This window comes from Lampris incognitus, chromosome 5 (assembly GCF_029633865.1).
Source record: "Lampris incognitus isolate fLamInc1 chromosome 5, fLamInc1.hap2, whole genome shotgun sequence".
Classification (NCBI taxonomy): Eukaryota; Metazoa; Chordata; class Actinopteri; order Lampriformes; family Lampridae; genus Lampris; species Lampris incognitus.
In genome coordinates, this window is record NC_079215.1 from 32,719,709 (window position 1) to 32,736,698 (window position 16,990).

Genomic DNA, 16,990 nt, shown 5'->3' on the forward strand with positions numbered 1-16,990 from the left:
CTAATAGTATAAAGTAGATGTTTTTCCAACCATGCACTTCTACTGAATGTGCCACAAAAGTAACAATTCAATAAATGATTCTGGAAATTCTATATTCAACCTTCATATTAAGTTGATTTGTACAAAAATCATAAAGCAATTCTAAGGTGATTAAAACTATTATTTTTTATTTCTCTCAAAATCTCTGCATCTCTTGCTCTTTCTTGTTGCCATCAGTCTTTCTTCACACTTATGGATGGGACGGTCAGGGTAATCTTTCGAGCTAAATGGAAAGCAATTTTCTTCTCGTAGTAGGCACATTCATTCACAAAGAACGGATGGAGTTCTTTCCCGTCATATATAATGGTTTCTCCAGAGAATGACAGAAAGATCGGGTCGCCTGGCTTGAGCAGACAGAAGTCATTGTCCTGGAGAAAGACAGAATGCAAGATATATGGAGAGATGAATGTGCCAGGCCAGCTTTTATACAATTCTCTCTGATTGTTTCACTTAGAAATGGAAGCAACCACTTTCTCTCAGTTGTCTTGCACACTGCCTCAAATGTGTGCATGTACATTCAGTTCAAGTTCAACTTGAACTTGAACAGCAGCAGACTTACACTCACTCACACAGCAAGTAAATTATGTTTTCTGTGAGATGAACACAGAACAAACATGTTAGAGCTTCATTTACCCTACTGTTACCTGCAAAAAAACACCTTGTGAAGTGATGGTTGAATGATTCGTAATGTTCAAAATGAAATAAAATTATTTTGATGCAGCTAAGGATATCACCGGTTACATGAACTGTGACATGGGCTAGTACACTAGCATGCTGTCTAGATTGTGTTCCTTTGTAGAGACCTCATGGTTATTAGATCATATCCTCTGTACCAGTACATTTTTTCCCCTAGTTTAGAGGATTCAGAATCAGAGATCTGGAATTTTGACTGTTGGTAATATTTGTGAGTTATTTGCCCTTAATTTCACCTGCAGTTGGGGGTGTATGGCAGCAGTAATTTCATGTGTTTTGGGGTCTCTTGGGTAGTCCACACTGCGCTCTAAAACATACGCTTCCATTTCACTCCCTTCGAAGAAGTTTCCTATAAGAAAAGAGACAAAAAAAGAACATGGGCAAATTAGGTTGACACTAACAAGGCCTATAGTTTTAGGTTTACAACTTGTTTTTTCAACTTTACTGTGACTGGAGGTCATGTACAGTATACCGGAATTGAAACTCTGAACCCAGTCTAGTGACTTGTCCACCGCGTCTTTCATCAAGTGAAAGATGTCAGCTCTGATCACTCCATTCGGCTGTGGTCCAATTTCTATTGCTGTGTAGAAGAGTAGAGACAATTTGAAGATCCCCAGTTGTCATACAGATCAATTTCTTGCTCCCTCTATGTCACACATACACACATGCACACACTCTTACAGAGGCCATGCTTGCCCAGGGAGTCAAGGGAGTAAGCGTCAGCAAGTGAGTGTTGCATCAGGATGCACCTGACAGGCACTGATGTTATCTTTTCCTGAAATGTCAAAAAAAAAAAAATCTATTTAGCAAACAGCATTACATTATTACTTATTACTGCCCTTTCCATAAGAAATGCTAGATTGCACGCTGACTTCTTGGATTAAAGTAATTTTACATCTAAAATTAACCATGAATTTAATTGAGATAATTTTGCGACTCATAAAAGACATAACTGTATGAAATAGTATGTCACTATAATTTAATGTTTTACAAAAAGATTCAGGTTAGAAATGTATTCAAAAAAGAAAGCAGGCTCTACTTAAATCTGTATTTTCCATCAAGATGTAAAATAAATAAATAAATTACAGTTGTGATAGAATGTTAATCATTGTACCTTTCTATTATACTTTGTATACATTTCAATCATAGAATGGCACAATGATTATTATTCTCTCACATTAGTCAACACATTGGTGTTTTGAGTATGTTTTTAATTACATTTTTAATTAAGTTTCCTTTATTAATACCCTAGGGGAAATTCAGTTACTGCAAATTAACCCATCCTAGCTGTGATCTGTGTAGGTAGGAGCAGTGGGCTGCTGCCTTCATGCTGCGCCTGGGGACCAACTCCAGTTCTTTTCCCATTGCCTTGGTCAGGGGCACAGACAGGAGTATAAACCTCTTCATGCAAGTCTTTTTTGATGGTAGGGGGAAACCGGAGCACCCGGAGAAAACCCACCACAGACACGGGGAAAATATACAAACTCCACACAGAGGATGACCTGGGATGACCCCCGAGGTTAAACAACCCCAGGTTTCGAACCCAGGACCTTCTTGCTTTGAGGTGACAGTGTAAACCACTGGGCCACCATGCCGAATAATGATCTTTCAGTGTTTCATGAAGGAACTCTGTATGCAATACAACCCACCTGAATATATTTATAAAGGTGCAATGCGATCTGGTCAGAAGCATGAAATAGAAGACACAGATCCACATTTGCAGTCGTGTTGTGGAGATCAAAAACCAGGTCGAAGCCTTCCTGGCTACCTTTGGGCCCAAGCTGAATGTTCAGCTGCTGGGCTCGCCTCACTTCGTAGGGGCTGTCATCTGTTATTTGGGCACTTAAGAAAAGAGGATATGATTTTTTTTTGCACATTCAGGATATACAACTCAAAATCTACATTCATGTATACCATAGTCCAATTACTGTCAAAAAATCTGTCTCTGAGGTCCATCCAAGCTAAAAAAAAAAGTGTAAAATGTTTGCTATTTACTAGTTAATGCAGTGAAGTGATACTGAACAACACTCTCAGGTGTAGAGTTTCTCAGCTGAATCTGTTTGCAGCAGGTCCTCAGCATGGAAACGTTTGGGGATCTGTAATCTAATCAAAAGGTTTTTTGTACTAGTGTTGGTCCATTTCCTCTCACCTGAGCTGTGCGTTTGTGAAACAGCGGTTGAGGTCAGTGTCCATGTATCTTCTGCAAGCTTCCATGGCCCTTGGGTTTGATAGTACCGTTGTAAGAGAGACTGAGCCCACCTTTTTCACTTGTCGTTTCTGCAAGTCTCTCACTAGACAAATTCCTGACATTTCATTTCCATGGGTGCCACCACAGATGGCAACACGAGACAATGCTGGGAAAGAGACATGCTCCATCTGTTGGCAAGGAATGAAATATGTTGTGCAAGTGTGCATTTTAACTTCTGGAGTGATTCTGAATTGCTGGTTCATCTAGAATAAAGTAAGTATCATCTTTCTTGCTTAACAAGTTGCTATTAGTCTTATTCCAGCTGCTTGAGTATTAGTCATTTTCTCTATACATCTGCTGCTGGTTCCTACTGGGAACTAGTGGGATCTTATTCTTGCTGTAGCTGTCTTATTCTAGCCGTAGCTGTTTTCACCTAGTGTGTCCTTAAATATTTATTGTTGCCTAGCTGTTTTGACTTAGTTATCCTTTTAGCTTATAAATATATTCGTTGGTAACTTCCTGTTTGCACTTTTAATTGTATTGTGTGACGTTTGATTGAGTTTTACATAAGTGACCAATTTCTGGGCAATAGGCCTATTTTCAGTGTACCTCTTTGGCCAATTGGGTGTTAAGTGGCCAGGGTTTGGCCTGCACTCCTGGCAGACAATTAGCAATCAGTGTTCTTTAAATCACTGCTGCTACTTGGACGCATCAGACAAACAAGCCGAAAGCAAACAGGGCTAGGTGAATGAAGGCTAGAATGAACAAAGACTAGAATGAACAAAGACAAGTGTGACTTTTTCAAGCCAAGACTTCGTCAAGCAAAGACTGCTCTTTTTAGATCCGGTCAGTCATCTGTATTTGGTGTACCTAGTATAGACTATGTGTTTCCTTCGCATTCCTGTCCTTTCCTCTTCCCGGGGCTGGCATAGACGTTGGGTAACTCCTAGACACTGCGACCCTACCAATCTCATCTATCCCACTCTCTCCACTCACGTTGAGCAAGTGGTGACGGGAGGGCTCTGGAATTGCCAGTCTGCAGTGCTGAAATCTGAGTTTATCTCAGGCTACGCAACCCTGCTCTCCCTCAACTTTCTTGCACTAACTGAGACCTGGATCATGCCAGAAAACACTACCACACCCGCAGCTCTGTCTGATGTGTACTCTTTTTCTCACACTCCCAGAGCTGGGAGGCGGAGTTGTGGTACTGGCCGGCTAATCTCCCCGAAACTGAAATACTTTCATTTCCATTCCACAATTTTCTCCGCCCTCTTTTGAATTTCATTCTGTTACTGTCTCTTATCCAGTCAAACTCACCATTGTGGTTGTGTACCGCCCACCAGGCCCCCTTGATGAGTTTCTGGAGGAGCTTGACACACTTGTCTTGCACTTCCCTATTGACGACTTTGCACTTATCCTTCTCGGTGACTTCAACATCCACACTGACAAGCTAGATCCTCTTCTCTCTTTCCTCTCCTCCTTTGACCTTCACCTCTCACCCTCTCCTCCTACCCACATGGCCGGCAACCAGCTGGACCTTATCTTTACTAGACACTGTCCTATTTCCAATCTCTCTGTTACTCCCCTCCAGCTCTTTGACCATTATTTCATGTCCTACTCTCTCTCCCTCTCTTCACGCCCCTCCCCCTACCCACATGGTTTCCACCCATAGACACCTCCAATCTCTCTGCCACTGATCTTTCTTCCTCTGCTACCTCTATCCTCCCTACACCTGAATCTTTCTCTCTCCTACTCCCTGACACTGCTACTGATCTTCTTCTCTCTACCCTCTCCTTCTCTGGACAATCTGTTCCCTCACCTCCAGGCCTGCACGCCCAACTCCATCTGCCCCTTGGCTGTCCGACTCAGTACGTACTGACAGACGGAGCCTGAGAGTGGCAGAGCGCAAATGGAGTAAAGGCAAACTCCCAGAGGACCTTCTCAACTTCTAATCTCTTCTTTCCACTTTCTCCTCTTCCCTTTCTGCTGCTAAGGCTGCCTTCTATCGCTCTAAAATCCTATCCTCTGCCTATAATCCTAAGAAACTCTTTGAAACCTTCTCTACACTTCTTCAACCCCCACCTCCTCCTCCTACTTCCTCCCTTCTCCCTGATGACTTCGCTAACTTTGACAAGAAGGTAAAAGACATCAGATCCTCCTTTTCTCACCACCCGGTTAGTGCTGCTTGCACTATCCCACCCTCTGCAACCTCCCTCACCTCTCCACGTCCCACCCTATCCCAGCTCGCTCCCCTCTCCCCCGACGAGGTCCTAAACCTCATCACATCAAGTCGCCCACCACATGCTCCCTTGACCCGGTCCCCTCCCCTCTTCCTCAGTCTATAGCGCCTCAACTCCTTTCCTTTCTAACCCACCTCATCAACACCTCCCTCCAGGCAGGATGGTTTCCATCTGCCTTCAAGACTGCTAGAGTCAGCCCCCTTCTAAAGAAACCATCACTTAACCCCTCTGATGTCAAAAACTACAGACCGGTTTCCCTTCTACCCTTTCTATCCAAAACTCTCAAACATGCTGTCTTTAACCAACTTTCTTTGTACCTCCACCAGAACAACCTCCTGGACCCCAACCAGTCTGGGTTCAGGGTTGGTCACTCGACAGAGACGGCCCTCCTTGCAGTGACAGAATCACTACACTCTGCGAGAGCAAACTCTCTCTCCTCTGTCCTGATACTCCTGGATCTTTCGGCTGCATTCGACACAGTGAACCACCAGATCCTCCTCTCTACCCTCGAGGGGCTGGGTATCACAGGCTCTGCACTCTCAATGTTTGCATCCTACCCGATGGGTCGCTCCTCCCAGGTGACATGGAGGGGATCTGTGTCGGAGCCTCGCAGACTGACTACAGGCATTCCAGAGGGTGCGGTTCTGGGTCCTCTCCTTTTCTCTCTGTACACGACATCCCTGGGTTCTGTTATTCGCTCGCATGACTTCTCTTACTATTGTTATGCCGATGACACCCAGCTGATCTTGTCCTTTCCTCCCTCTGATACACAAGTAGAGACACACATTGCTGTGTGCTTGACTGGCATCTCGGCGTGGATGGCGACACACCACCTGAAGCTCAATCTGGACAAAACAGAGCTGATGTTCCTCCCGGGGAAAGGTTGCCCGCACCTAGACCTGTCCATCACCATTGACAACACCGTGGTGATGCCAACTCGGACTTTGGGGAATCTGGGTGTGATCCTGGATGACCAACTGTCAATTGCTGCAAACGTTGCATCAGTTGCTCGCTCCTGCAGATTTCTCTTCTATAACATCAGGAGGATTCACCCATTCCTCACCGACGAGATGGCAAAGGTACTTATCCAGGCTCTGGTCATCTCCTGACTGGACTACGGCAACTCCCTCCTTGCTGGCACCCCGGCGTTGGCCATCAGACCTCTGGAGCTTGTTCAGAAAGCTGCAGCTTGTCTGGTGTTCAACCGCCCTAAGTTCTCTCACACAGCTCCCCTTCTCATGTACCTACACTAGCTCCCAGTAGCTGCTCGCATCCAGTTTAAGACTCTGGTGCTAGCCTACAGGGCAGTGAAAGGAACAGTGCCTTCCTATCTCCAGGCCATGGTCAAGCCCTACACCCCCACCCGACCACTTCACTCTGCTGTCTCAGGACGCCTGGTTGCCCTGTCGCTCAGAGGCCCCAACTGCCAATCGACCCGGTCACGGCTTTTCTGTCCTGGCCCCACAGTGGTGGAATGAACTCCCCACTGATGCCAGGACAGCGGAGTCGCTGCCCATCTTTCGGCACAGGTTGAAAACTCACCTCTTCAAGAATTACTACCCTGTTACTTGTTCTTAGCACTTATTGTGTTCACTCATTTAAAAAAAAAACCCAAACTCTTTCTTGTGCTTTTACTTTAGCACTGGTTTTGCTCTTAGATGCTTGTTTAGGTGCACTTATGACCTCTGATGACTAGTAGTTCCCCTGATTTCCTACGTTAAATGCACTTATTGTAAGTCGCTTTGGATAAAAGCGTCGGCTAAATGACAGTAATGTAATATAATTGTCTTCTTTCTTTCTTACCAATAATAATTTGTTTTCAAGTTGATACTCATCCTTGAAATATTTTTTCCCTACCTCTGTCCTATACCTTTTGGCCTAAAGATAATTATTTAGCGAATACTGCATAAGATACCATGCAAAGTAAGCAAGAGTTTAGGGCCTGAAAATGTGTTTAATGTCCTAATAGTTTGAGTATGATTACTTGTCACTTAGTGTAGCGGGCATAATAAGTCATGCCTTGTCGGGGTAGCAATAGTACTTATTTACCTTGAAAGATTTGGTTAATGAAAGGATCTGGGTCCCCATTCCCAATGCAATTAGTCTCAGTACCTACATGGGTAAGTATGTGGATGCCTATCCTGCTGAACAGAGCGGTTAGTACGTTACACCCTATAAGATATCGTGAGGTGGGCTTCACGCTAAGGTATTTGACACGGCGGCCCCTGACGTGTAGAGTGTATGCTGTGCTATGGGTCCAACTCAGCATAACCCTCCCCCCCCAGAACCAACAGGACAGTTGAGACACCCCTACTCCAAGGTAAGTACACAACTCCAAAATACTTATAAACCCTCAGGTAAGTATTGTAATAAGCCCTTAACTCCAAACACAGTAAAGATGAATCAATAGGCAACAATAGTTTAGTATTAATTGAATGTAATACTATAGGATGACAAAAGCAAAAAAAAAAAAAACAGAGTTTGACTTTCTTTGTATACACAGTATCTCTTGGTATACACAAGATCAACACAACCTCAAATGAGAAACTCACTCTAAATGTTGAGTATCAAAACCAATGAATGTTCAAACAAACAGTTCAGTTCGTTTTTTTTAACACAGTCTAGTAATGAGTAATAACGAAATTGACACAAATACTAGTCTGATGAGTCCTGGGCACACAAGATGAGCAGCTGGAGAGATGACTGTACGTCAGGACAAACCACGTGACGTGCGTGTAGTCTACGTGACTCACTGTAGAAGTCAGATGGCGCCAACAGCAATGCAATGCGTTCAACGTTCACACTGCTCTTGAAATAACTTTCACTCAGGCAAGCAACCTTCCGTCACAAAACTAAAAAAAAACACGACTGTCCTCCGAGTCCTCTTCTCAGCCTCCAACAGTTCATCTGAACATGCGCAGTCCCAGTATTGAGAACTAATGAGCCACTACGATCAGTGAGCTAGCTAGCTTCACTGACAAATAGACTAACGTTAGTATATAGGCTTATCCAGTGCGGTACTAAGCTAGTGCTGGAGAGAGTCCAATCACTAAACACTAATGTCTACTATTGTCTGTCTAGAATCCTCTTCGTAATATATAGGCTTATCCAGTGCGGTACTAAGCTAGTGCTGGAGAGAGTCCAATCACTAAACACTAATGTCTACTATTGTCTGTCTAGAATCCTCTTCGTGCCTCATGTTGTGTCCAGCAAAACTCGGACCACGACTTTGAATCAAACTGTGTTTATTGCTGCCACAGTAAACGTTATATACACTACCGTTCAAAAGTTTGGGATCACCCAAACAATTTCGTGTTTTCCATGAAAAGTCACACTTATTCACCACCATATGTTGTGAAATGAATAGAAAATAGAGTCAAGACATTGACAAGGTTAGAAATAATGATTTGTATTTGAAATAAGATTTTTTTTACATCAAACTTTGCTTTCGTCAAAGAATCCTCCATTTGCAGCAATTACAGCATTGCAGACCTTTGGCATTCTAGCTGTTAATTTGTTGAGGTAATCTGGAGAAATTGCACCCCACGCTTCCAGAAGCAGCTCCCACAAGTTGGATTGGTTGGATGGGCACTTCTTTGAGCAGATTGAGTTTCTGGAGCATCACATTTGTGGGGTCAATTAAACGCTCAAAATGGCCAGAAAAAGAGAACTTTCATCTGAAACTCGACAGTCTATTCTTGTTCTTAGAAATGAAGGCTATTCCATGCGAGAAATTGCTAAGAAATTGAAGATTTCCTACACCGGTGTGTACTACTCCCTTCAGAGGACAGCACAAACAGGCTCTAACAGGTACTATTTAATGAAGATGCCAGTTGGGGACCTGTGAGGCGTCTGTTTCTCAAACTAGAGACTCTAATGTACTTATCTTCTTGCTCAGTTGTGCAACGCGGCCTCCCACTTCTTTTTCTACTCTGGTTAGAGCCTGTTTGTGCTGTCCTCTGAAGGGAGTAGTACACACCGGTGTAGGAAATCTTCAATTTCTTAGCAATTTCTCGCATGGAATAGCCTTCATTTCTAAGAACAAGAATAGACTGTCGAGTTTCAGATGAAAGTTCTCTTTTTCTGGCCATTTTGAGCGTTTAATTGACCCCACAAATGTGATGCTCCAGAAACTCAATCTGCTCAAAGAAGTGCCCATCCAACCAATCCAACTTGTGGGAGCTGCTTCTGGAAGCGTGGGGTGCAATTTCTCCAGATTACCTCAACAAATTAACAGCTAGAATGCCAAAGGTCTGCAATGCTGTAATTGCTGCAAATGGAGGATTCTTTGACGAAAGCAAAGTTTGATGTAAAAAAAATCTTATTTCAAATACAAATCATTATTTCTAACCTTGTCAATGTCTTGACTCTATTTTCTATTCATTTCACAACATATGGTGGTGAATAAGTGTGACTTTTCATGGAAAACACAAAATTGTTTGGGTGATCCCAAACTTTTGAACGGTAGTGTACATGTACAGCATAGCATCAACCACGTCCCGTGTTACTGCTGTAAACCGACTGCCGTAAACCGGCTGTAGTAAAACTTAAAGCTGCAGTGTCCTAGACTACAGTCACACTGTTGTGACTTATACACAACATTTTCTCCCCCCCTCTACAGAAATCACCAGAACAGTGAACATGAATGAACTGTATCACAACTAGGTAAACTGGTTGGACTACCAGTTACCAGCGTAGCCATGTGGATTATTCTGCCACGTGACAGGCCACGCTCTAACTAACCTAAACGTCAGAAGTCCGTAACATAGTCTTTCAGATAGCCTGGTGGAGCCCGAGCTCGAGCTGGCCGGGCCTCATGATCAGCTGCGGGGCCCCCACCCTCAGCTGGGTGTCCCTCTGCGGGTTCTGGCTGTGCTATGGGAAAGTCACAGTCTGCCGCCATGGAACCCCAGTTCTCCGAGGCATTGGGGTGTGTGGTGTTAGGTGGAGTTACCTTGTGAAGTCGGCTGGCATGCCACCGTGACCCATGAGAGAGGCGGAATGTCGCTGCACCTAGCTGACTGGTGACCTGCAGTGGTGCCGACCAGAAGGAGCGCAATTTGTGACCCCAGTGCGGCCGACGGACCCGGACCAAGTCCAGAACTGTGAACTGTGGCGCACGCACTTTACGCCTCCTGTCAAACCGCTGTTTCATCTGACATTGACGGCCAGCGACCCTGCTGCTGTGCTGGACCGGCGTTACCGATGCAGGTGCGGTAGCCAACTGTGCTCGCAGGCGATCCAGAGGAAGTTGGAGCTCCCGGCCTATCATGAGGTGGGCTGGTGAGCTGCCTGTGGTTGAGTGTGGTGTCGCCCGGTAGTGCAGCATGGTGTGAAGTAAAGCAGCTGAGAAAGGTAGACCATCAGCCAGATGTGCCCTGATGCCGTTTTTTAGTGTTTGGTTGAACCTTTCCACACCCCCATTGGCTTCTGGGTGGTAAAAGGCAGTGCGAATGTGGTTGATCCCTTTGTCTGCCAGGAAAGCTGGAAACTCAGCTGAGATAAACTGCGGGCTGTTATACGTAGTGATTCTGTTAGGGATCCCCCATCTGGCGAACAGAGAGGCGAGGAAGGCAGTGACCACCTGGGTCGTGACCGAACCCGCAGCGATCACTTCCGGCCACTTAGAGTGGAGGTCGTATGCCACCACAAGGAAGCGCTGACTATGTGGGACACTGTGGAGCTCCCCACAGATATCCACCTGGATGTGCTCCCAGGCAGTGGCAGGCCAGTGTACTGGTTGTAGTGGGGGTGGGGCCGGCGGGCCGGTCTTCCCACTGACGAGGCAGGCTGTGCAGTCTTTTACCATGGCCTCAATGTCCCTGTCAATGCCCGGCCACCACACAAGGCTCCTGCAACGCTGCTTCACCTTCACAATGCCCAAATGACCTTCGTGGGCCATGGCCAGGAGCCGACAGGGACCACTGTGCAGAGCCTCCGAGCCACGCAGACATCACGCCAACAGGACAGCTCCTCCCTGACCCTCCTGTACGGTACCAGCTCCTCAGGGACCATCAGGGGCCAGCCCTCCCGGATGAAGGTACGCAGTTGGGAGAGGAGGGGGTCCGCCTCCGAGGCAAGCTGGAGGTCCTGGAGAGAAACTGCAGCTTGGAGTGGGGCGTGCAACATCTGAATGAGGTCTGGCTCCGTTAGGTCTGGGCCTGAGTCTCTCGCGGGGCCAGGGCTAGCTCTGGAAAGAAGGTCCGCCACTACGTTATCCCGACCTGGGGTGAACTGAGGGGAGAAGTCGTACTGCTGGAGCCTCTCAGACCAGCGGTGGACCCGCAGCGGTTTGTGTCCTGACCCCGACGAAGCTAGTAGGGACGTAAGGGCCTGGTGGTCAGTCCGCAGCGTGAAGTGCCTCCCATACAGGTACATGTGCCAATGCTCACACGCCCACACACATGCCAATGCCTCCCGCTCCCCCACGGAGTATTTCTGTTCAGCCGCAGTGAGTGAGCGAGAGGCGAATGCAACAGGGCGCTCGGTGTCATGCTGGGACAGCACAGCGTCTACTGCTGTGTTGGAGGCGTCACAGGTCACTATAGTGGGGCTGTTAATGTCAAAATGTACCAGCACTGGGGGAGATGTAAGCTGTTCCTTAAGCTGGCGCACAGCTGCAGAGCAGGCCGGGGTCCATGTCCAGGCCGCATCCTTTTTTAGGAGTTCCCGTAGTGGGGTTGTGGTTGAAGAATACTGAGGCAAGAAGCGCAAGTAATAGGCCGTCATACCCAGGAAGGAAGCAAGCTGGGTCGAGCATGTGGGTTCAGGGAGGCGTTGTATTGCCTCCACATTAGAAAGCAGCGGGCTGACGCCATCAGCAGTCAGGCGGAAACCCACAAACTCGATGGCGGTACTGAGAAGGTGCACTTCTCGCCATTCAGCGTGAGATTGTGGCTGGCGAGGACATTGAGCACCCTAGTGAGGCGCTCATCATGGACGGCTGCAGTCGGGCCGTGCACCACAATGTCATCCAGGTAGATGACTACCCCAGGAATGCCGGCAAATATGATGGACATAATTTTCTGAAAGCAACTGGGGGCAGAGCTGAGGCCGAATGGCATACGCGTGTAGCGGTAAACCCCAGTGTGTGTCACAAAGGCAGTGAGGTCATGGCTGTCTGGGTGTAGTGGGACCTGCAGGTAGCCCTGGCAGAGGTAGAGTTTTGAGAACACGGAGGAGCCGTGAAATTTGGCCGTCAACTCCTCTACTGTCAGTAGTGGGTACTTATCCGGAACCACCGCCTTGTTCACTGACCTGAGATCGATGCATGGACGCAGCCCTCCTGACTTTTTCTTTGCCACCACCAGGTTGGAGATCCAGGGCGATGCGTCCACGCGCTCGATTATGCCTGCGTCTAGCAGCTTCCCGAGTTCAGCAGTTACGTCGTCACGCAGGGCAAGAGGTAGGCGGCGCAGAGGCTGGATGACTGCGCGCACCTCAGGATTCAGGAGGGGCTGGTGGTTAAAAGCAGTTAGGCAGCCCAGGCCGCTGAACAGAGAAGGCCAGCGCTGCTGCCATGACAGGCCCACAGCCAGGATGGTACAGCCAGCATTGTCCATGAGAGAGAACCCTAAGTCACAGAACAAATCCAGACCCATAAGGTTAGCTCCATGATGGGACACCTGGAAAGTGAATGAGGTGAGGGCTTTGGTCCCCTACCGAATTGAAAAGTCTACGGTACCCACCATACCAATCTTGGAACTGGCATAGCCGTACAGGTCCTCCGCATCAGTCCTGATGTGCCGCAGGGGAAAAAACCGTCGGACTGTGGACACGTTCAGTAACGACTTTGAAGCCCCTGTGTCTAGCAGGAGCGGCAAACACACCCCATCCAATTCCACAGTGCACCACTTGAAGGGCCGGGCCTGGGAGCCTACTGAATGGATGGTCGTTGGCGCCGGTGGGCGGGAAACACTTTGCGTTTGAGGGGAAGCAGCAGGGTTGGAACGACAAACCCTCGCAAAGTGGTTTAACTTGCTGCAACGTGAACATGTCTGTCCTTTGGCCGGGAAGGTAGGGCTACGGGTGGGGTGATTTGAAGAGCCGCAATTACTACATGCCGTGCGTGTTGGCGCTCTCTGGCGCCCAGCAAAATTCACCGCTGCGTTGCTCAGCTCGGGTTCGGGTGGAGTCGAGGCGGGCTGTACAGTCTGTGTTGCCAGCATGGATAGTGGGGAACATGCTAATTGAGATGCTAATCCAGCTGCAGACTCCACCTGGAATGCTATTTCCACTGCCTTCGACAGAGTCAAATCATCAGGGGACATGACCAGTTTCTCTGACTTTATGGTTATTGGTGTGTTCTGCCAGCGGGTCCCTTATTAGTTCATCTTCCAGAGCCCCGAATTTACAGAGGCTAGCCAGACCCCTCAAGTCAGCTATGTAGTGATGTACTGATTCACCCGCGCGCTGCTGGCGCTGACGGAAAACAATCCGCCGGAGTATGACGCTCTGTGGAGCGGCAAAATGTCCAGCGAGCTTAGCAACACAAGCCGCGTATGTAGGCGTGGATCCGAGCGTCCTAAAGATCCGCTGACCCTCGTTGCCCAAGCTGTGTATCAGCAGGGCTCTCTGCCGTGAGTCTTCCGCGTCCACCAAACCCGCAGCCGCGATGAATGTCTCGAACGATTCATGCCAGCGAGTCCAAGGAACCGGTGGTTCGCCGGGTAGAGCCAGGAAGGGAGAGAGAGGCGTGAGTGAAAATCCCATCCTCGTCGCCAATGTTGTGTCCAGCAAAACTCGGACCACGACTTTGAATCAAACTGTGTTTATTGCTGCCACAGTAAACGTTATATACACGTACAGCATAGCATCAACCACGTCCCGTGTTATGCCGTAAACCGGCTGTAGTAAAACGTAAAGCTGCAGTGTCTTAGACTACAGTCACACTGTTGTGACTTATACACAACACCTCATGCACACTACAACAATGGCAAACGTTCCTCTGAATCTCACGGCACCGACGAAGCACTGACTTCCACGTCCTCAGTCCATGACCATTTCAAAAACACTCCACTGCTAGTCGTGGGAATTCATGCTAGCTGGTGGTCACTCGCAGCCTCCAAGCAGGATACCTTCTCCGACGCACCCCAGGAAACACGAATTCGTCCCAAAGGATTCTTGTAGACGGTAACACATTCACTCCACGTACAGTACGTGTCTGTCTTTCTCTCTAGATTTCATATTTTTTTCTATTGGACATTTTTTTTGTTCCGCGACCCACACACAGCCGCAAAGCTCCCGCACACCGCTTCTCTGCTTCTTTTTTCCTTTTTTCCCCTTCCCCCTGTGTGTTATAGAGCGTCACTCTGATTGGCTACAATGGAGGAGGCTCGCCTGATACTAGCCCAATCATATACGACTGTACTCAGTTGCATACTCTACATTAGTAACGTAGTAACAGAGTTCTGTATCTTTTTCTACATTACATTGGTTAAACCTTAGCTTTGGATGGTGACCAGGCTGACCTTCCATGCTTGTCTGCTGCAGTTGAACATAAACTAAGGTCCAAATGCATAAACAATTCAAGCACCATTGTATGGGTTTTATTTTTATTCATTTCTATAATCTTTTATATTTAATTTGATTTTATAATATTTTGTAATATTTTTAAATTATTCTTTTTTTTTTTATTGTGTAAGCAACCACAAAGGCAACCTATTTTCTGAAGTCTACATAAACATATGCCGTAAGTTTGTTTTCCAGGGCATAGTCTGAGGTCCTAAAGTGGGGCCATCTCCAGGTCTGGACTATGGGCGTTGGAGTTTCCACCATCAAATCGGTGTTGTCTTTAAAATATCTCCTCCAAACACAGTTGTGCAAGTTTTACCTAGCAGGTTTCCTTTCAACCAAATTCATTACCCCTGTATTTTTGGTTTTTTTTCTTTGTTTTTTGGACAGCATTAATAATTTTTTGGTTCATGACTTATATTTTTTTATACTATTTTTGGTGTGTCGTGGCAGTTATTTAATTCGATTCTGCCGTTAAATGAGGAACGACACAAGAATTTCTTACAGTATTTTCACACTGTAGTGTTCATGAACAGATGCATCCAAGCCTAGATGCTTGAATGCACACCGATCAGTACAGTACAGTCTCTCTTATAGGGCAGTTGTCTGTTCTTGTTGTCTGTCTGTTGTTGTCAGTTGTCTGTTCCTGACATGATGTGTAAACAGTTCAAACACAGTTTTATTATATCGCTCTTTAGTGATGCAGACCAGCTAGCTATCTGTGCTACCAGTCCACTCAATTGTCAACATTACATCTCCCCATACAGTACACACGAGCTAAAGCTAAAGGTTAGCTGTAATCCATCTAGATCCCCACTGGTTTCAGTGAGACGAAAAAGAACAAAAGGGTGGGAAGATTAGCTGTGATGAAAAACAGTGAAGAAATCTTCTTAAATAGGGACATTTTGGAATAAAGGAAAGGAATAGGATTTTTCCAGAATTTTGTTCGGCTTCAACTTGGATTTGATACTGTTCTTAGGAGAAGATTGTCTGATCACTTGACAAATTGGTTCATACATCTACAATAAAAAAAAACCTCTATAACAAAAAAATATGATAGATTTTTTTTTAGCAAAGATAAAAAGTTATGTGTGTGTGTGTGTGTGTGTGGGGGGGGGGGGGTCCCTGCTACAGGGAACGTATAGTTTGCATATAGTTGCATACAATTGAACTTGCAGTGTACAATCTTCCAGTATGCAATTTTCATGCAGTCTACAGTTCTAAAACCGTTTATTTACTAATAAACATTTAAACCAACAACTCTTCAATGAAAGACAGCTGAAATATGAGCTCTAGTCATTTTGAAGGAAGTATATTGAGGGCTAGCTGACTTACCTTCGTTGAGGTAAAAAGTGTCCTGTTCAACATTCACTCAAGATGTTTTATACCAAACTGTCAGCAACCTTTGAACTTTGACCTTCCCAGTCACGGTCTGAAATGTAAAACTTCACTGAGCAATTCAAACATTCACAGATACACATGGTGAAGCTTGTGTGCACTCATATACAAGCATGCATATACAGGTAGATACACACAAATACAAAAGAGAACACACCCACTCGCTGTTCCTGTATGAAAACTGGAATTGTGGCTTCCTTGTGTACTTTTACCCCGTGCTTTCTGTTCTTTAACTTTTGCGGTGCCTCTCCATGTTTTCTTCAGGTCAAATTTCAACGACGGGGCGCATTCACTTCCAAGTTAAGTTCTCACCATTCCCTTTCCCCAGTTTAAGGGAAAGAAAGCCCAAGTCCAATCGTTCCCTTGTTTTCCCTCCCTTCAGCCAAAGGTTAGAAAATATTACTTTTCAAATGAAGTGTATCCCACAATCCTTCACATGTTTGCCACCTGGAGTGATGTCACACAAGCAACAGCCATACAAATGTGAGTGCTTCACATTCATGAGAAGTAGATTAAAGTTTTAAAAAAGCACTGCTGTTTTGTACTGAATTTTATGAAATATATCAGAATGTTGCAGACTTCGCTGGCTGGGGCATGGGTGGTTAAAAAAAGTTTGTTAGCATTTCATTGACTACCTAATTAATTGATAATGGGCATTGGTGGCTTTAAGTGTAAAAGCTCAACAACTTTGGAACAGACACAGGATGAATTTGGTGATTAACTACAACTTTGGACACTGCCAGAACCGCTCTAACACAAACATTTTCCATGCTGCTTCTGCTGTAAACTTCTGCCCTATATCTGTGAAGACTATGGGAGGAAGAGACAGATGGAGCAGTTCCGCTTCCAACAATAACATTCCTCGCTCCCTTCCGCTGACACTCATCCCAGTAAGGCACTTACTTTTATGACAACAAAC

General features: G+C 46.1%; 1 protein-coding gene across 3 annotated transcripts; it reads right to left on the bottom strand.

Moving 5' to 3' along the window:
* Window positions 1-182: 182 nt before the first annotated feature.
* Window positions 183-16,323, bottom strand: LOC130113159 (N-acyl-aromatic-L-amino acid amidohydrolase (carboxylate-forming) B-like). 3 transcript variants are annotated; one of them, XM_056280699.1, is made up of 8 exons: window positions 16,229-16,323; window positions 16,009-16,105; window positions 2,882-3,108; window positions 2,382-2,574; window positions 1,414-1,507; window positions 1,205-1,312; window positions 969-1,081; window positions 183-407 (listed from the first exon to the last, which is right to left on the bottom strand). In XM_056280699.1, the coding sequence occupies exons 2-8, from the start codon at window positions 16,039-16,041 to the stop codon at window positions 213-215; spliced, it is 963 nt and encodes a 320-aa protein (XP_056136674.1). In that variant the 5' UTR covers window positions 16,042-16,105; window positions 16,229-16,323; the 3' UTR covers window positions 183-212. The 3 variants fall into 3 exon arrangements, with proteins under 3 accessions (XP_056136674.1, XP_056136672.1, XP_056136673.1); XM_056280697.1 differs by lacking the exons at window positions 16,009-16,105; window positions 16,229-16,323 and adding an exon at window positions 10,115-10,368; XM_056280698.1 differs by lacking the exons at window positions 16,009-16,105; window positions 16,229-16,323 and adding an exon at window positions 4,238-4,404.
* Window positions 16,324-16,990: the final 667 nt, after the last annotated feature.